This window comes from Buceros rhinoceros, unplaced genomic scaffold (genome assembly GCF_000710305.1).
Source record: "Buceros rhinoceros silvestris isolate BGI_N320 unplaced genomic scaffold, ASM71030v1 scaffold1870, whole genome shotgun sequence".
NCBI classification, from domain to species: Eukaryota; Metazoa; Chordata; class Aves; order Bucerotiformes; family Bucerotidae; genus Buceros; species Buceros rhinoceros.
Genome location: NW_010388802.1, coordinates 15391 through 37523, shown reverse-complemented (window position 1 = coordinate 37523; position 22133 = coordinate 15391). Strand labels below are relative to the sequence as shown.

Here is a 22133-nt window from a genome sequence, read left to right as displayed (position 1 = left end):
ACATTTTGTGTATAGTCTAGACAACATAAAAGAAAACAAACTATAATTAAAGAGGTACATAAGTTCTTAAACTAGAGCTGGAGGGGAGAGAAGAGATGGGACTTGCCTTCCAAGATGCTATTCCCTCTCTCCCCTGTTTCAAGAGATTAATAAAGATATTACAAGGAAGGGAAGTGAGGGAAAGGGAGAAGTTTGTAAGACAAAGGAAGGAAATTAAGTACCTGTAATTTGTCAGAGACAAAGCAGAAAGTTTGTGTGCACATGCGAACAGGTTATGCTGTTAGCACATTCCAGTGGTAAGTTATATACATCAAGACTATAAAAAGTATGTGGAAAAGACAAAAGCCTATTAGATCCCAGGAGCGAAAGGTAGAAGTTGATTGTGGGGTTTTCTCCCCGAGGGCGAGCAGAGTGTCAACAGTCTTTCGAATGTGACGAATATCCGACTGCAGGATGTCATACGGAGAGCAGAGGTCAGCCTATCCCGAAGGGCAGCCATTAGAACAGAAAAAAAGTGCATAAAATTAAAAATAGAAAAATAGAAAGATACTGATAATTAAATTATCACAATATTCTAGCATAAACATGTAGGAATACTTTCTCCCTAGCATTGCCTTAGTCACCAGACATCCCAGCTTTCTTTCATTTTCTCCAAATACTGAAGCTATCATATAATATCAGAATATTAAGACAGAAGAGCTCAGGCCTTCAAATCCTCCCAAAATTATGCCCGGATTCACAGGGGTGAGGAGGTGCATGTGATCCACATATTCTAATGAGATCTGCACACCTTTGTCCATCTGGGCCTTATTCAAAAGCTCAAATGGAACCAGATGTAAAATCTAACTTATATAATAGCAACAAGCGGGTTAGAAAGCTGTTAAAAGCACAAGCAGCAGCAATATAAGTCTCAAAGAAAAGTACTTAACAAAATTGTTAGAAGTTCACAAAATTATCTAATATGATAATCTAAAACTTGGTATTCAAATATCATCTTAAATGATACCCTGGGATGGAAACTGAAAAAGTCAATGTAGCACTAACTATATCCAATTTTAATAAAGTTTCTAAAGTGAAGAATTTGACACTAAATTCCTTAAACAACATTTTAAGTTATTAGCAGGTTAGATCATGTAAATGACTTCATTTACTCTGGACTAGCTATTCAAAAGTGTAACATGTAATAATAATATCAATATGCACACACAATATTTAACATTAAAATAGAATCAAGCAACGAGTGGTACTTTTCAAAACCCAACCTAAGATATACCATTTTACAACGCAAATGAGGCCTTACTATCAGCAAAGATGGTGAATACTTACTGAATAAAGCTATATGAAGTAAGAAAGAGATCTCCTCTTTCAGAGGACACTGTTCCTTTAGTAGCATTTCAGTCTCGCTTAATAAACTGACAGTACACCCAATAAACAAAAGTCATGGAAGTTCAGATGTCTGTTTTCTGTTAATGCAAAGTTTCAAGGTCTAGCTGGCAATAAATTAAACTTTAAAATATTGAAAAGGCTTTTCAATACTGAAACTGAAAGTCAGAACTGTCATTCATACACAAATAAAAAATTGACACTTGTTTTTTCTTATTTGCTTACCATGACTGGTTCTAGCTTTAACAGGAGTTAAAAGCTGCAATTCTTAAGCCAGCAGATGCACAGAGGGAGAAAAGCACCCTGCCAGCAACAACAGCACTATTTTTACAGATGTTTTCCAGAATTTTTTCAGCTCAAAATTGTCGTGCAATAATAAACTTCCGTGCAATGGTACTTGGCATTTTCTAAAGGATGAAAACTCACAGACAGAACAAAACACGCTGATCTTGTTTAAAAATGTGATAGGATAGTACTGTATTTAAGAACATCTACACCCGTAAGCTGCTTACCAGATAAACTAGTTCCAGGGCAAACAAAATACATGACTATCAAATATGTACTATACTGCTTTATCAAAGACACCAATAAACCCAGCAAATGCTAGATTAATTTTAAAATAGCGTACAAGACTCAATTCCTACTTGTTGCAAATATATCCCCCAAATAAATATCTAAGATACACTGAACTTCAATTTATAGTAAAAAAAAAAAAAATTGACAGAACTTTAGGATTTTTTTTGTTTTTAACATTTTTGAACAAAGAAGGCCCTAGCAGTCCCTACTGCAGTCAAACGGAGAAGGAAGTAATTTCAGAGTCAAGAGAATGAGAAAATTCAGCTGGTAACAAGCTGAATTTTTACAGAGACTGAAGAACTTGCTAACCAGAGATTACCATACTAAGCAGGATACAGGAGAAGCCAAAGCATACAGAAACAGCCAACACATGCAGAAGAAACTTCCTCTGGGAACTGCCATGCTGTGCTGTAGTGAAATTCAGTGAAATCTGGACAAGCCTGAGAAATGTCTGAACATTTTTACCTATTTTTGTGTGTTCTGTGACAATCAACAATTTGGTGTTACATTCACTACTTAAGATGTTTATGTTGTATGTATTTAAAAATTCTGTAATGTAACTCTAGATTAAAAAAGTATTGGTTTTCAGCAATGGTGAAAGGATTTCCTCTTAAGTTACCAGAATTTTATAGATGCTGTGAAATGAAAATACCAATCTACAAGACATCATGAAATAGTGAAAAAGTACATGACCCCTATCAAAAGTTTCAAAGACAGTCAATCAACCACCCATCCATTGCGAGCACTGCCCTTCTCATTTAGGAAACTGAAATTATTACTAGCAAGAACAAAAAAGATACATATATTTAATCGTTGCATTTTGACTTTTTATGTCTATATAGCTACATGATTAAATCATACAGCTGCCAAAATCATGCACGCAGAATAAACACAGTAAGACGGAAGTGGAACGACAAAAGCATAACGAGCTGTTTGTGTGCACAAACCACTCTCATTCTACATGCTCCTGCAGTGACTGTGCAAGCAGAAAGCAATTCAAAACCAACCTCCTCAAATTTTGACTCTGTCAAAAAAAGTCGAGAGTAAGTTTGTACAAGTGCATTAAAGAATGAATTCTGTAGTACTCAAAACACAAATGAAAGAAAGGAACCTCAGAATGATGCTTTCAGTACTCCAGCTGACAGCATACTGACTGAACCACTTAACTCCATACGGTAGGCCAAAGAGTGTACATTATCAAGCCGTGAACGAAAGGGTGGAGAAAGGAGTCATACCTCATACAACTTACTGCAACGTCACGGATGCCTCGTGATGGAACTATGGAGAAGTAACTGATTACATGAATTGATCAGAAAACAAGCATAAGCCGTAATGAAAACATATCTTGCATTAACTGAGAAACATGATTACCAGATGAACAACTAATAGGTGGATAGAAGATAAACCACTTGACACTCTGCTTGGTTTACTTTGATCTGCCAGTTTTAGCACACAAAAGCCTCCGTTTTTTTCCTGTTTGTTTTACTTAATTGGCAATTCCTATACTAACACATATTGATTTTTAGAATAACTCTGGTTGACGTTGCAACATGGTTTTCAGAGGAGTAGGTGAGATGCAGTAATAGCTGCTGTTTGCAGGCCTCAAAAGTCACAGGAAAGGGCACAGATACGCCTTTTGTAGTCTGAGTCTTGGGACGACTTCAGATCCAGAAAGCCATTTCTTACCATCACAGTTCTTTCTGTCCAGTATGCGTACCAAGTAACTGACTGAAAATTCTGGAGACATGGCACAAGTCTCTCATACCCACTCAAGTAATAACTTGTCCCTCTAAATCGTGCTGCACCACTACTGACATGCTGGAACACAGTAGCTCAGTAAACCTGCTGTAACAACTGGCTCTGAAAGATCTAATTTTATCACTACTTTTTATCAACAGAAATTACCGTTCTAGTATTAATCACAATTACTTAACTCTATTTTATTTCCAAGCTCTATAAAGATTGACAAGGTGTGTCTGTGTATACAGGGAAAGTCTTTCCTTCCTTTTTTTTTTTTAAATAACTCTAATTTTTCTGACCTGAAGAGGCCCAATAAAAGGCCAAAAGATGCTCAAGTGCTTAAACTTGATACTACATAAGCATAAGTTGTAGATCATAAAAATTAATTTGTGTCTTTGTAGAAACTTCTGCATTTTGGTTCAAAAACACTGAAAATACTTTGTTAAAATTTTTTTTTGACAAAATGCTTAGAAGGTTCTATTTCTGATATGCCATATTTGCTTAAAATTGAGAACTAGAAGAAATTCAGTCCAAAACTTGTAACTTTAGCCTTTCAAACAACACACTGCCTTTACACGTTTGCTTTTGTCTAAATCTTACTTGTCATAAAGTACCATTCAGTTCATCACAAAGCAGTTATTTTTTCTTTTGACAGGAATATTTGTTAATATTAATGAAAGTGCATAAAAGAAAATGCTCTGTAATAAGAATTACCAAAAATAACAGCTACCAAGAATGAAAGCTGAAGCTTAATTAAGTTGTTGATTTGCAGGTTAAAAGGAAAAAGTCTACTTCTTTGTTACTCACGTGAACAATGAGTGTAACGCTAGTTGAAGAAACGTATATGACTACTTCTGTCTTTGTTTACATATATTGCTACTGGTTTTATGAAAAAGCAGTTGAAACCAAAATACTTCCATAACTTTACTTATATACTCATGTGGTAATAACTGAGACTCTCTTGACAAATTTTAGTATCTCTGGGATGAGATGTCACTAAGAAGAGTAAAGCTGCATTAGAACTGGTACATTTGACACTTCTGCGGCCACACTTACACACAAAGTGAAAGAAATAAATAAAAAGCTTTATTTATTAAACCCAGGAAGCATGAGAGAGCGGGAGCAATATAGGCAGACTGGGTAAGCGTTATAGCTGGTGTCAGCAGCAGGTTCATGCAACATTAACAATCTACTCCAGTGAACGGCACCAGCAAAGTACTGCATGTCATTCTCAAAAATGCAGTAGAACAGACACCTCCTACTTACCACACATCTACTGCCACTTGCTTATTCAATCTGTACCAGCCAAAAGGTAGGAGTGTTTCTCATTCTATAGCTATTACAGAGGAAATTAGGCAACTTGACTTGTTTTTAGTTAACAGTGTAAAATAAAGTCTCCTTCTGTACTTTCCAAAGTGACAAAGATTGTACCTTTTCTGTCAAACACCTCCTGAGGTGCACAGCATAAGTCTTCTTAATCTTTAGGCTTTCAGATGCCACCATCCCTTTCTCACATCACATTCTGTCTCAAAAAACACCCAAAGATCTCTGAGAAGGCTCTACATGAAAAGTTAGTGGCAAAACTGGACACAAGGTGATTGTCCTACAATTCTCACACTTTTGGTAGCCTACTGGTGCAGTAAGAGCCTTGCTGGTTAGTTTCGTACTAAAGGGTCAGACCCATATGCTTAAAACATTCGTTCTGCATATGATCAGGAGCATCAAATGGCCATTACCAGAAAGTAATTTCAACATGCCACCCATTGTAATGAAATTCTCATTGGGCAGGTAATGGCTTTCAGAATCATCTGCATACCAGGTCATTATAAAGAGATGTTCATATTCCCAAATTTTTCACTTGTGATTCTTTGGTTAAGACACCAACTCCCGATACTTTTTATGACACACTTGGATATGGATGCCAACTGCATTTTTCTACACTTGGATGAAGTTTCCCAGGATCATTCTGGGAAAAGCAGTTTTGACCCAAGAATTGTATGCTGAAAGCCATGGAAATAAGAGACCAGGCACATCGGCACACCACAGTAATTACTTAGTTGTTTTCTTGTTTTCATTTTACATGACTTGACAGGATATTATTCTAAACCTGTAGAGTTCAGGAAATAGCAGGTACTCTATTCCATTCCAGAAATAACTGTAAACAAACCAACAGGAACTACGACAATTTTAAATCCTAAAAAAACCCCATGCAGCAGAATTACAATTCTCATTCATACATGGACATAAGTATCACAGAAAAGCCTAATTTCTATTAGGTATTAGGATCCATAAGCGTAATCTACCACTTTTCCATAAGATGCTTGTTTAAAAAAAAGAAAATAATTCACTGCATTCCTTTTACTGGCTTGTCCAGAGATAGTTAGTCAATGTATAACTCCTCATCCTTAAGCAGCATTCAACACACCATCAGTGGTTCTTTAAAAACAGCTGACTGTCATACTTGCTATCATACAACTTTGTATTTCTAATGCATATCCCTCCAACACACGGCAGAGTTCTAGCATCTACTAGCTAGTTTCACAACATGATGGACTTTCACAATAGATAGCAAATATGTACATTTGCAAATTACTGACAGCTAACCAACAAGAATAAATATCCTCAGAGAACTTGAAACCTATCACAAACGTAAGATCACAAATTTAAGATCACAACTTTATGATTCATTTAAGTGAACGAGCTTTTCCCCTCAAAAGAAGTTAATGGTTATTTAGATTCATAAGGATGGTTAGTTTGTAAATCAGATGGTAAGACATGGCCTTGTGCTTAAGGTTTTGTGCAACTCAGCCACACATATACTTTAATAAAAAAAATCTTAAAAAACTCAACACTATTTTAAATGGAAGCATTATTGAAGAGAGGTAACAAATATCTAAAAACGTCTACTCACAGAAAAACAAAAAAGGTATTTTTCCAGAAAGTCCACACTTACAGAAATCCAAAATAAAAAAAAAAAAAAATGGAGTAAAGGCTTAGCTTACCTATATGTAATATCGCACTGCAAGAATCTTTGTATTTCTGTTCTATTTCCAGTTCTTGGCCTTTTCTTTCCCAACAGGCTATATTCAGAGAAACCTGACTTGTACTCTAATTTACTGAATAATTTATGCATCAGAAGACAATGAATTTTAGGGCAGCTTAACAAACACTCCAGGTGTACAAGCCCACAGCACTTAGATTTTGACCTTCTTTGAAGTGAAATTTTACCTTTGGTATGAAATAATTCTAACATAATTATGTAATTACAAGAACTAAATCAACCATTACAACTTAGAGACCCACCCCATTACACTGAATTCTCAAATCCAAGTTATGAAGCAGTCATTGGAGCAGTAAGATAAAGGCTCACCCTCAAAATTGCTACAAATAGCAAAAACGATGTTACTTTTGCTGTCCTCCAAATCAAGTGCTAAAATATACATAATCCACCAAGATTTCAAACTGGAATTCTTTCTCAGTGTGAAATCTTTGAGGACTGGGGGGCAGATAAACACAAAATATCCTTTTGTTTCAGCATTCTTGAAACACAGCCTAAAAAGAACTCAGTCTTCATTATAGTGTCATACGTAGTCAACAGCGAAAATACATCATGCAATTTTCCTGTTTTCAGATTTAAAAGACCTTGTATAACACTTCTAGCTTCTTTTGAGGATCACGTATTCGAAATTAACTTTTTCTCAGTAAGTACTTCTAGGCCATAAGGGAGACTTTGAACTATTCCCAATGCAACTGCAGAATTCATTACATTAAAGACATTTTTCCTTATTAATATGAGAATAAGCTACATGATGAATGCTGCCATTTTTCAATAAAAAGCAGAAAATATCAAACACTGCAATTTCCCTTTTTCCCTTCTGAAACACATCTACTCTATAGAACCTTACTCATACATACTTTCCATACTTAATATACAAGAGTTTTCTTCACATCAGTGCAGAAGTGGTTCAGTACAAGAGATAAGCATGTTACTCACTTTTACAATGGATACAACAGAGTTTTTAATATTGTAAAAAAAGGAAAATCAATAATAAGAAAGAATGAACTCCATATTCTAAAAGCATTAGGTAACAAGGCAGTTATGTTGTATATTGAAAAAAATGAATGAACTTCTGCTTAATTACATATAACCTAATTACCATATTCCTTATTTATCTGCAATGAAAAAGATAAGAGCTATTGGGGATAATACTGAATTACTAATTTAAGACAAAAGTTGCAAACTTTAAGTGCTACGACATGAGCCTAAGTTGACTAATGTAGTATTAAATCATATTATTTAGATCAATGCTTTATATTATACGTATTCATTGCTGAAAAACTCTAGTTCATAAACTTATCATTCAGCTTTAAAGAAATTAATGGTTTTTGCATTTTTGATCATCTAGAAATGACAAACTTAATTAAATTACCTCTGGTATCCCCAGTTTTCTACATGCATCCAGAAAGTTTTCTACGTTTCTCCTGCATTTGGCCATGCTAAGTTTAGGCTGTAAAAACAAGAAAGAATAGTTTTCTGCAAAAGAAGTCAAAAACATTCATTCAGTCAATTCACCTATTGTGTTACTGATGCACCATTTCCATATTTCTCCTGAAAACAATGCATAAAATTTTACTCAGCTTTTTTGTCTACTACTATGAAAATTTCATGCCTGCAAATACTATCTGAGTACATAGGTTGTGGATACCATGTGCTTTTACTTCATTGTTAGTGTCACCGGCACATTTAGATCTCTGCTTGTTCGTAACTAGCTTATGAGGTTCTAAAACCTGTGTCTTATGATGATTTGCGGTAGACGACATTGATTTTCTGGACAGCAAGTAAACTGATAAAGGATTTCAGCATACATCGTGGAGAAGAGACTTAAAAGTAATTAAAAGGCTCTTACTGTTTAAAATATTTATGTACCCACAAATGTATAGTAACTACACACAATTTTAATGTCTCTGAAAAAGAAATTTCTTATTACTGTAGAATTTCAAATACTTCCATAATTTGTCTCACTCGGGACTATTCAGCCAAATACTTACAGAAATATCTTGTTAATAAAAAACCCAAACCAACTCACTACTTTACTTTTTAGTGCAAGATGTGAAACAATGGTAATTCCTAAATATCCATATAAGCCAAGAATTCATTACAGTAACAGGGACTTCAAAGAACTAATTTTCTAGGCTAAAGTAATTTGAAGGCTGTTCCAAGCAACAGAACGTCATCAATATAAAGTTGAAACCAAATCAAAACAGATTTAAAATATTTGCTTTTTCATACAGAAAACACCACAAGATTTTTATCTTAAAAACAGAATCAGAAAAAAAACTCTTTTCTTTTTTTCCCAGAAAATTGAGTTTGCATTTTTTGGCAATATCATATTTTTACCAAAGCCAGAAACAATTTAAAATCAAGCAACAGCAAAAACCAACTACACCAGACCATCTGAGAAAAGAACTTTTTCTTAACGTCTGTCTTCTTGGAAGTTCTTATACATTGCCTCTGAAATCCACATCCTATTCTCAGAACCGATTATCAGGCTGTACATGGCAAATTTTTACCAACGTGTACAGTGAAAAAAATAAAGGCTGATAGCTAAAACTATACAAAATCTCCTTAGAACCAGACTGGTATTAGAAATGTGGAACAATGATCTGTCCAAGAAAAAGACATCAATAAACAGAGAAAACACTAAGAAAATTAAGTTTCAGGAAATGCTCACACAGAGATCACATTGATTTTATGTCCTGAAATCTTTAGGTCCTTAAGTTTGGCAATCCAATAGTAAGTCACTACAGCACATGTTTCTATTCTGTTCTGTCTCAGGTAAAAGGAATAATTTCTACATTTAACCAAATAGAAAAAAAATGCTAATAAGTGCTGTAAGTGCTTTAGTGACATAACATCTGCTAAGCCAGACATTGCTAAAGTTAACCTCATCTCTTTTAAAATCAACAAACAAGTGGCTAATCTTCTCCGTTGCTAGATCAGAGAGAAGATAATTTTTTTCACTTACAGTTGTATATATACACACGTACAAAAATATATAAAGTTAATGAATATTTGAATTCGTAATAATGTAAACGTTGCGCCTAACAGCAAAGAACATTCATTGAACAGCAACCTGTTTTAATATAACCAAATAATAAATGGTAATAAACATTCCATTTTGAACATTCCTCCCCTCCGCCCCAATGCAACAAGAACAGAACTTACTACTGCTGGTGAGGGTACATGAATACTTCCTACGGACCGAGGACGAACGTGATTTACTAAATGGCAGAGAACTACACCATCCATCAGAGCAGACCCCAAGTCTTCAGGCAAACAAATCTTTAGTCTTGTTTCAATGTTCTGCAAATGAAGAACACATGCACACTTTAATATAAAAATGGATGAAGGAGAAAAACAGGGAATATATATCCTTATCTTCTCCTATGCTGTAGGCACATAGCCAGTTTTGGAGTTTTGTTTTACCAAAAAACACACTTCATTTATAGAACTAATTTTTTAAAAACTGAACCCCAACCTCCTCCACTCTATGTTGGCCACTGAATTATGTAATCTTCTTTAAAAGAATTTAACACTTAAAATGCTGCTGTCATGATATGCATTTATTTTTATGTATAAAAACGCATATTAATGCAATTAGCCATGTGATTGTACTACACAGGGATCCTTCCTTTCACCATTCTCCCAAGTCTTCTACTTATCCATCTCAAATTTTCTTTATCATCAGCACTCTGAATCAGAACTACATTGCGTTAATTATTGTACAAGCACAGAGTAAAAGGCAATCTTTCTCTAGTAGCATAAAAATTACTTAGGAAGCACTAGAGTGATCAGAAGGACAGGTAAGGCAAGGCAAAAGAATTTTTTGATACTTTTAAGTGAAACTGAAGTCTCACTGAAAATAATTTGACATTGCAAAATAAAATACTTTGAAAATATCTGAGAATTTTCTAGGAAAACCCCCCCCTACAATAAGATTGTAACGTATAAGTTTTCTAAATTGTGCTCCAATCTTGAAAAGATTCCAACACTATACTTAGAAATAACTCACAATATGCAGCTCAGGTGAAGCAGTTGAGCTAAAGGTAGCAGTGCACTTACATTTCTAAGTAAGAAACCTGAGCACTGTAATAGTTGTTTCTTCGTGTTTAGTACCCGACTTGGTTAAGGCTGCAGGTTCTGAGAAGTCTCACTAAATTCTAACACAGCATTTGACAATCCAAAAGAAAAATATACTAACAGATATATTTATTCAGTAAGTATGAACCTAATGACTTACATGCTCTGGGCTATTTCCTCGTACGATACATAATGAGATTGTCTGCAAATTACTCCTCTCACTCATGGGCCCAGCATAACAGAGTAAACTTTATTAATTAATACTATAACTAATTCATTCATTATGTGCTTCCAAACAGGGCCAATGTTCTAGTTTCTGTCACCACTCCTTGACTTCAAATGAAATCTCTCACAAGCAACAACAAAACTTTCATTTCAGGACAATGCTTAAGGGTGAAGGCAAAGAAGGATAGTGCGTGGAGCTGAAGAACGATAACACATTAAACTAGTATTACTGGTAATACCTAATACTAATACAGTGTACAAAGATCATTATTAAGTCTTCATGGTCATGCCTGCTATGGTGAATAACTTTGTTCTACTTTTCATTGTGAGGATTAACCAAACTAAAGGCAGGAACCTTGACATTATTTTTAGAAACAATTACCTGGGGACTTGCTACATACTTATGGTAACTCTTCAAACGTAAAAAGCTGCATGGATGCTGCTGTCTAGACTACACTCAAAAACTACAGCTAGTGCAGTTTATCACTGCTACTTCCATTTTCTTCTCCATTACCAGTAAGCCTGTTTCATCTAAGTCCTGCATCTTGTCCTTTCGGCATCATCCAAACTTAAAATTGATAATATACTACATTCAGTCAGCTATGGTGAATCTTCAACAAGATCTGTTCTGTTCAAAAATTCAGCAAGACAAAGTAAGACCAATCCAGACTTAAAACAAGTGAGATCCTGAGGTAGGGAATGAAGATCTAATCATCCTCTTAGTTCTACTTTAAAGACACCCCTCTTTCAAACACTATTTGGTGAGGAGAAAGTGAACCCTCTTTCTTTAGAATTAAATAATACAAGACATGTTATGTAAAATAAATGAATAATTTTGGAACTAGTCATTCCATGAAGTTAATGATATAAGAAAAATAATCTTGTAATTCGTTTGTGATATCAAAGTCACCTAACACACTTTCAGGATTTGCACTGTTGGTAACATAATTGGAAACCTCGACAGGTTCAGGCTCACAACACTCCTTACAGCAAAGGTTGTCATTTTTTTTTTGTGACACAAATGTGTGTCACACAAACAGCTCTACCTAGGTATTAGCTGTGTAACACAGACCCTACGCACCCGCATGAAGCAATTTTCCATCAGGCTCTAGCTTCTATACACAAGACATTATACCAGGACATCATCCGGTACATTCAGATTTTCAAGTGATGAAATATTCATGTCATTTCTAAGAAAGCTGTTTCAAGCATTAGTTATCTGCTTAATAAAAAGTTTAATTTCAGCTTTAACTAATAGATTTCATTATGCCTTTTACTTGCAGATTGAAGTCCTCCAGCTGTTAGGAAATAGTTTCTAGATCTCTCTATCTCCTAAGTGATCACTTCATCCTTTCTGATAAAATTAAATAAATTGTTAATTCCACCAGTGCATAGCATGCTGTTTTCCTGAATGTCACTGAGGTAACGCCTATTATTATTTCCCATTTTTACAAAGCCTTTCCTGAAGTACAGACATCTGACTGTGAAAAAGCACTTCAAGAATAGTTTCATCAATGTGATTTGCAAAAGTAATATTGCCTCATTTAACCTTTTTAATGTTCTCCTACTTAGACAACTTTTCCAAAGAAAAATTAAGAAATACATTCCATTAGCACAAATTAATTCCACCAACGCTCACATACCTCACGTAGCTGTTCCACAAGCTCTCTCTCTTCTCTCATCTGCTCCATTTTCCTTCGAATTGTAAATTGTGGGTCTATTGACTCCAAATTTCTTTGTGGTCTTAAGAACACTACGATTTTAAAAAAGACACATTTTAGGTTATAAATGAGCACCCCGGTTTACTAATTTCTAAATGAAGCAAAATCCTTAGACACTGCCTGCAGCAATAACTGTTAAAAAATTTCTCTGTCCCCAGGAGGACAGAAAAATTTGATCTTGGATTCAACCTTAAGCGGATATTTTTTGGGTATTGCTCTGACCCGCATCCTTTGCCATCAGCGGAGTAGATAATTTTTCAACCAAATGATAATTTCAACAGACAACATTTGTCACATGATGAAGCACCAGCTTTAAGATTCTGCTCTGTGCAAGTCTTTATATCTAATATGGCAGCAGACACCTCTACTCTTTTAAGTAGATCCCTCTTCCACAAGATGCTAAATTGTGTAACAAGCTGTGACAAGCATCTTCCTACACAGGACAAACTGCTTATTCGGTAAGGTTATACTAAAAAGAAAAAGCCACCCACCAAAAGAAGACTAACGTAGGCAGACTTAGCCATTCAGTAAGTCTGCCTACATTAAAAAGTTGTATTGCAAATGTATCGTTTCACAAAATCTTCGCAATACTCCCTCCCACCAATCTTGTTGACTGTATAACTTTGCCCACATATAGTTCCTTGAAATAATTACATGAAATCTCTGCATACGTGCACCTCTACACTTCATTTTTTTTGTGATCAATGACTGTTCTGAATAGTTCAAAAGAACAAGATGATGTGAACTCAAAATGCAACTGTTATTGGCTTGCCACTCAGTAATAGTTCAACTCTACTATTATGGAAAATAATCCGGCTTAAAAGAAAGAAGTATTTTGTACTGTCACTTTCCCATCTCTCTCCTGAATGTAACATGGAATCCTAAGTATCAATTACTGGGGTAGAAAGTACACCTAGAAACCTCTGGTTTTTACACACAGCTACTGCTCAGTCTTAGTTTTGTTAATTTAAGGCCATTAAAGAAAGAGAGGATAATTTCTGGGTCAATAAGTAACAGGATAGGAGAGAGGAACCTTTTGCTTCCTAAAAGGCATATCAAAAAACTGGAAGTGTACGCATTTCCAATAGCGCCTACTAGAGGAGTAAAATAAAGATTACTCTTAACTGTAAGAAGGATACACATGGGTGTAATCACAGTAATTCTGATGTTCCGTTAAAAATTGTGGCACATCCACCATTTTATTTAGGTTATGATTTGGGTAATAGGCTGAATTTTAAAAATAATTCCTCAAAATACCTAACAAAATAAAACACTGAACTGTTAGTAGAAGGAAATTTCATCCACTTTCTCACCAAAAGTAAACCGTTAATGAAGCCCCAAAATCAATTCAGGGTCTACATACAAAATTGCACCCACTGACATCTAGGGCTCAGATAAACAAGACAAAGTTTCTGCATGAGAAATACTTTGAAATCTCAAAGTTACAAGAATCTCACCTAACTGTACACAAGTTGGTTAAGAAACAACATTAATAGTCTAAGCTAATTTTCTCTCCAAAGGGACAGAGAGACACCACCTATGCAGTTCATCCAACAGGCAAGTCTTTCCCTTATTTACTAAAAAAGGGGCTTAAGGCAACAAACTCCCTACATACACTTAGGCTGCTTATTTGAGGCATCAAGACAGAACACGCTATGGCCAATTACCAGATCTGCTTCCTTCCAGTACTTGACTCACACAGTCAAAACTGTAATTTTTTCACAGGCAACTGAAATTTGCTACATTGCTGTTAAATGAGTAATTTCAGGAAATGCCATATCAAAGGCTATTTGTTAAGCAAAACTCCTTTTAAAGGGGATACCTGAATATTACAGTTTTATGTTAGTAAACTCTATCCTTTCTAATGTCATCAGAAATCCCACCAGCAAACTGGGAAAGCATAGAGAACGTGCAGGACTGAGAACTACAGGTACCAACTTCAGCTCAGTTCTCTTCTCCAGGTGGGCTGCAGAGCTTCACCAGTCAGAAGGACCTACACACAGGTCCACACATCATATGTAAAAACTTCCATTTTGCTGACGTCCCACACATAACATGAGAATAGTAGAGCCATGCCTTCAAATGCAATAAGTCCACAGTTGTATTGACATTCAAGCTTTGCCTTTGTAGAAAACAACGTGCAAGCTCGAAACAGAACTATTTCCTAAGCATCCTGGATCAATAGCTATGTGCTTCTTAATGTTTTCTAAAGAGGTGTATGTATAAATATGACTGCACATACCCGAACATACAAAGGCTGTTAACAGTTCTAACTACTGATGTTATGAAGTATAACAATCCATATAGCTTATTTAACTATGCTATTTCAAAAGCATTCTCTACTGATTTAGATAATTTTAAACTGAGCTTTACTGCCTCTCACAGATGAAATACCTAGATAAAACCGTATTTGAAGAGTAACACTATATTAAAATGGTATTTAAATGTCACTGAACCTTTATTAACAGCAGCGACATTTCAAATTATTCTCTGTGAAAGCATTAGTTCATATTCATGTTCAATATTGCAAATATCAGAGGACTATTAAGGGCTTCATTCAGTTGGGCCACAGCTACCTTTGTTTAGGCCTTTGCTAAGTCAATACGAATATCCCAAGATTCCTTCTGACTTCAGACTACAAACATCTGTTAACGAAAAGTAAGTATCAACACTACTTATTCAATTCCATTCAAGAATAAGACATACATTACACCACAAGGAAATGGGCAGGCTAATTCCAAGGTGGTGGGAAACCACAATTAAAAGTTTCTAAATAAAATGTTTAATTTATTAAAAAACAAAACAACCACCCCCACCCCACACAAAAAAGCATTAGTTTCAGTTATATAATGAATTTAAAGCAAAATGTTCTACTACAGTAAGTCTTTGGCAGTCCAGAGTATTGTTCGCTTCGCTGCATTACACACATTTTCCAGCAAGGGGAGCCCATACACCTCACATACACCCTGAAGTTCTATTTTTTGGAGTTTCTGCTTCTGAATCCTTGGTCAACCAAGATTCTTATGTGATGACTGTTTCAATAACTTTTTGAAAGACTATCTTGTACAGTCTCAACAAGTTAAATGGGTAGTAGTTAATAACACAACATGTATTTGACATACCACAGTCAAGGACAAACTTCCTTGCAAAAATCATTGCTTTTGTACTCAATTACAATGCACATAGCTGCACTAATTATAGGTGCACATCAAGGAATTTAGCATCCTAAGTACTTAGTTTGACAACTTTATCCTTCAGGTAAACAACAAAATGATTTAACCTGACTCTAAAAATTATAGATAAAAAGAAGGTTGGACTAATGACAGGGAGCAATGAAGTCAGTCTAAAAGGTTTTTTATTGATTGATTTATTCAGTCCAAATTTAAGTAACAGTGAAGTTATTACACAGAATCATTTGCTAAACCAAGGTCTTCACAATGGTACAGATGTTGGTCTTAGGAGAGCTGTCTGTTCCAAGCTTTATAACCTCTCAGAAGCTCTGGACATAGCCTATTCTGTTACAGAGCTGTTGTCAGATAGTTACATTAAAGATGATATGAAGTATCATCTGATACTTCATATATATATACGATCATCTACATTGATGCGTGGCATTTCTATATCAAAGGCTACACCTATACTAGCAAGCTGCCCAGGGCTGGTGCATGGATCCTCAGCACTGGCCTGCACATGTCAATACTGTTAACACTGTTGTATCCAGGTACAGTTTTATCTTGTGCAAACCCTTCCCTCTCCTATGCAATGTCTAGTAGAGCTCAAGGAATAGCACAGGCAAAGGACATCCCCCAAAGGCAGCTTAAATGCAGCCATCCTGTTTTGGATAGTGTCTACATTCAGGCCATGTCAGGGACTAAACTATAGTAGTTGCTCTGTCACCTGATGATTCCTTCCCAGCCAGGAAGGGGGATCAGGAAAAGGAGAGGAGCCCCATGGGTTGAAATGAAAATGGGTTTAACAAAACAGCAAAAACTAATACTAATGTCAACATACAGAATACAAACTTATACTCAGCCCAGTGCATGTGCAGCGGTCACAATAAACAGGAAAGCAGTCTTCAGGAGCAGAATGGTAAGTCTCCACAGATGGAGAGAGGAGGAAGAAGAAGATCCCCCATCCTCGGCAAACTTCCCCCTTTATAATGAGTACGACATTTATGGCATAGGATACACCTGTTTGCCAACTTGGTCAGCTGCCCTGAGGCTTCTGCTCCTCCCAGCTTAAGCTCCTGGCTGACTGCTATCAGTCTGTTTACCATGGCTGGCCAGTGATTCCATTCCAGTGAAACCCGGACACAAAGTAAGAGGGCTTAGGTATGGATTTGAATCACGCTGTGCCAACCAACCTCAGTGCCAGATAATGCTCTTTGCTCCATTTTACTTCCTACCATAGGAAGACACACCTTAGATAAAAAACTTAGACACAGATAACAAACTCTAAACAGAAAGGGAACAGTCCTGATTAAAAAAATATATATAAACATTATATATATGTAGCTGTAAAAGCAGCTTTCTGTTGTAACAGCCCAAGGTAATAAACACTAATATTTAGATTTGGCTTAGGTTTGAATGACATGAGACATCTATCTGTTCCAAATGCACAAGCACACGCTAGTCTGTACTGCTTGTTTCATTTAGAAGGCTAAAACAGTAACAAAACTAGATTAACATAGATCAAATTTTGCACTGACAGAAGTGCCTCTAGCTTTCTCTGTTAGCATATTCATCAGCAAAACGTCAAGTTAACTTCATATTATCATGAACTAAATTCAGTTATTCAACTTACTGTTCTCACAATTCTTATATTCATACTCATTTCCTTTACAGAGCTGATTCCTTGCATACACTCTCTTTTATGGTTTTATAGTCAAGAACACTGTGGCAATAGTGAGTATTGTCAAGTAACGAACCAAAATAAGCATGTAGAGATTCTAAACTAAATATTGGCATTTATCATTCAAGATTTGTCATCTTGGTATCAATTGGATGCATCACTCCGACAGTTTCTAATACCTAACACCCTTCTAATTTAGGGTAACTGGAAGAACAGCAGTCCTACTTTAAAAATTACATCTGCCTATTAAATATTTATAAACAGTTTAATTGATCAGGTTCTGTTTCTTCCATCTGACATGTAACTACTAATGCAGTATAAGACCCTGATAGGCAAAACGTGGCCAACTCTGCGTACTAGTGCCATGACTCAATGTACTATGACAATAGCACTCTGGAGAAAAGAGAAACAAAAGCAGTAGTAAGAAAGTCAATTAATGTACCTGGCCTTCACTACACACAGAGAAGTTTGATAGCTTAGTAATGGTTTCTGTTGGACAGAAATCGCTATTTTTGCTTAGCTGATTGTTTCAGCTTTGTTTCTTCATGGATTCCTCTTCTAATTAAGTTAGCTATGCACCTGCATCAACAACTGCAGATGGGAGCAGGGTATTTTTATTAGCAGCGAGTATCTATTAAAAATAAAATCAAAAAACGCAGAAAAGACAGTAGCAAAACTAATTGAGTACAACTTTTAAAAACCCTTGAAAGTAAAGCGAATAAATAAACCTATATTGGAAATAGTTCTTGGAGTGGTTATTATGGGAAAAGTTGTTTTGCCAACTTGAAAAGAGTGACACTCTCCACTCATTTACCTTTGATATGACATTCTACAGTAAATTAACGTGCATCCTCTGATGTATTTAGCCTTATAAACATCCCCTCAAGAATACTGTCTTTTGTCCTTACCCACATGGGGTATTTGCCATACATTCAGGTTTCTGGAAACACAAATTTAAGTAAATTATATATGGAACACCTACCATTGTCACTGTCTCCTTCAGATGGGATACTGTAGCTAAAGTTGTCCCATGTTTGTGCCTGTGTAAGTGTGTTGAAGGAGATAGGAGGAAGACTGAGGGATGGGTCTGCTGGGAGGGGAGTGATATCCAGTCCGACCATGGAGGTATAAGGACCGGAGAGGGGATAAAAGGGGGCAGCAGCATTTAATATATGGCATTGGGATTGTATGATAATGACGAAGATGTAATTAATAAAGGTGATTAATACAAAATGTGCAATTTTTGAGAAAAGAATGAAAGATGGTGCAGAATAAAAAGAAAAGTTATATGTTAGTACTCGCAAATCAGACATTATATGCGCAGTTAAGGCTGTTAAGCTTAGCAACATTATTGTAACCATAGCACTTCACACAACTTGTTTACAACCAAGTTTTAAGAAAAGGTACCCATAGATTTTACGTTATAGCCTGACAAAAACCTTGACTCTGCAAATCTGAAAATAAATATATCAGCTGTGAAGTTTCAGCAATGAAAAGTTCAGAGAACAAGAATTTTGGTTTGTTTTGTAACTATGTAATAAGAACACTTCCCTCCACAAAGAAAGGAAATTTACATATCCATATGAATATATTATTGCATTACGTCTTCCTTGCTAATCTTGGTAAATAGCAACTACATTATTCCTTGGATTTTCATTCTGTTGAAATATGTTCTGTAAATACATGTACTAGAGATGCTTTCCTTCTGTTTCAATTCACTTAATAGCACATAGCACCTACTTTTATTTCTTGTGAACTCCCCCAGCACTAAGTCCAAACCTACAAGGTGTCCATCACCCTAGGAAACTTCTAATCTCAACTTTACCAGACTTTCCAGGGACACGGACTGACATACAATACCTTCAAAGGGTGATCCTGAGTGTGCACCACAAGCCTTGGCAAACCTGCACTGTAGACAGTCTTCCGACAAACATAAATCCAGTAAGGGTCCAACTGGGCTCCCCAAAGCATGCAAAATTGCACATTTCCACAGAAGCTTCAACAGAGTCTGGAGACAATTCACCAGATGACTGAAAAAGTGTATCAAGCCTACAGTTCATAGCCACCCATCAACTCATTATGGAGCTGAACTTGTACAGCAGTACAGTCACTATTCTCCAACCATTCTGCCTTCTCTCCTTCAGCTAGTCACAGCGACACCTCTTACTTGTTCTTCAAAACCTTCAGCAGACATTTTTCTTACTCTCCCACCACACCTACTCTACAATTCTGTCTCCTGTCTTCATTGTCGCAAGGATTTCTGCCCAAGCTTTCCTCAAATCTCCATTCTACAGTATTTCAGGATGGAGTTTCAGTGTTTCATCCTTAAAATATCTCCTCTCCCTGCTTATCTTCAGCATGCCATCCGTCCTTTCAAAGCTTCCCACTGGTTCCCTATTTTCTGACACAGAATTTAAATCCTTCCACTGCCCTTCAAAACGATGCCACTTCTTAATTAGTTTTTCTTGTATCTGATCACAATGTTCCTTTACCACTTCTACCACAAAAATTACAAACTCACTCATGCCTTGATTTCCTACATATATTTCCATGTTTTATCTACTGATTCCCACACACAAGCAATATTCATGCTCCTCCATCTAAACTGGATATTATAAAGTACCTCTAAATGCTAAATCATAACCCTAAATCAATTTAAAATTACTTTGTGGATCAAAAAGCAGCTAAAACCATTTAATATTGGAAGAAAGTCCAAGGTAAAGTTTCAGTAAGTACAGGAAATCCCTAATTTATACCATTCCAAATTAATAATCATAAGGAACTTAATCACATAAGACTTTCTTCTCCCCACAATTCTGGAACCTATATTAACAATTATGATGAAACTTCACTTTAAACTTCTCTTCACACTGTGCTGTTGAAGAGCTCTGTCTCTTTAGCCATACCTTCTTGCAATGCCAGTTTACTGCTACGGGCTATTGGGACACCAGATCAGCTGAATTTGAGAGTCAGCACAACTTAAACTCTGAGCAGAGTCAACACTAGGTAACAGAATACAGATTAACAGCAAATGATGAAGAGTCTTGAATTATGCTGTCAGGATTCTCATTATTTTCCAAAGTACAGAGATAATGCAGTTAGGGAAGAAAACAAATGGAAAGCATCAATATCCAGAGATTAGAAAAACAGTGACTAGCACTCTAGTGATATTAACTAGGGAAAAATATTGTCAAGTTCTTCTAATGATCATTATGGGTTCCAACACACTTGGAAGACAGTGAGGAAAGCATGTCCACAGATACTAACATTGTGCTTCAAATCTTCCACAAGTTACCAAAAATGAAGACAGTGGATTCACAAGTAAGATTATGCTAAGTAAACAGTTGCAAGGGAATAGCTTTTCCTTTCACAATACAGACTGCTTTCTGGTTTTGTCAGTGCTTCCTTTAGCCTCTAAAGGTACAATTTTTTTGTTGTTTCTCTGCGTTGCTGTCACCATGTTCAGCAGAAATTACGAAACACACTGACCTCAAAACGGCACAGAAAAAAAAAGCGAAAAATATTCTTGAGCACTGCAAGATGTATTAGTACACATTCAGGTTTCAGGGTCTGGCATACTAAAGACATCGTGGCAAGAACTTTGCTACACTTACTTCTGACATTTCATACCACTCTGAACCTATTAATCAATTAACAAATCAAGCACAAAGAGTTTTAATTTATTAACTACTTTGAGTGATTCCTTTTCAGAGAGCAAAAGCACTTCCAAGAGAAAAAACTATGGTTCCAAGAAAACTTGTAATTATTGGCTCTTTTCAGTAGTAATTTTTAAAAGGTTTTTAAAATTAATGTGAATTTGAGAAGCTCATACTTTATAAAAGCATTTAAAATACAGGAGAAAATATTCTGAAAAATTTTTAAAAAATCCTCTCTTTTTCACCTTCTATGTAAACATCTGATCCTCAAAAAGAATCTGTCAAGACGTCAAAACACATTCATTACCTTTCAAAACATTTTCTTTGGGTACCATGTCAGACATCAAATATTAACTTTCCCAATGTTTTGCCTAGCTTTAAAATGTAAGAATTAAGGGACCTTCAGTCCTGAACACATATCAGTATGTACTAACACAGAAGTTTAAGTCCCTGTGGTTTATCCTCTGGAAGCACCTCCATTTGTGTGCACACTTCAGAAAAATGGAATCCTTACCAGAAGTCTAGAACAGTTTACTTTCACCATTCCAAGAGATATAAATCATTACGAACTGATGAGGGGGCAAAAAAAAAAAGTCAAATAGAAAGCAACGTTCATTTAAAATAGATTAACAAACACCGTGAAAACAAACTCTCAAATTTCAGGAAAGTATGGTTGCATGTATTTGGATTGAAAATCTGCCACCACTTTTTCCATAGAGAATGATGTACACCTTTTAGTTGGAACACTTTAATGTTCTTCTAACCTTGCACTCAGATTTAAAAGATTTATAGAAACAAGTAATTCATGAAAACGTGGGCCCACTGCTGAAAGAGGTGGGT

General features: G+C 35.8%; 1 protein-coding gene across 1 annotated transcript in view; it reads right to left on the bottom strand.

Moving 5' to 3' along the window:
- Positions 1-272: 272 nt before the first annotated feature.
- LOC104489200 (leucine-rich repeat and calponin homology domain-containing protein 1-like) overlaps positions 273-22133 on the bottom strand; it is a gene marked incomplete at its 5' end in the record, with an annotated part of 36801 nt that continues 14940 nt past the window's right edge. Inside the window, 4 exons of the mRNA XM_010131337.1 lie at positions 273-479; positions 8130-8207; positions 9926-10063; positions 12709-12818. Coding sequence (XP_010129639.1) covers positions 273-479; positions 8130-8207; positions 9926-10063; positions 12709-12818 — 533 coding nt within the window. The remainder of the gene's footprint in view (positions 480-8129; positions 8208-9925; positions 10064-12708; positions 12819-22133) is intronic.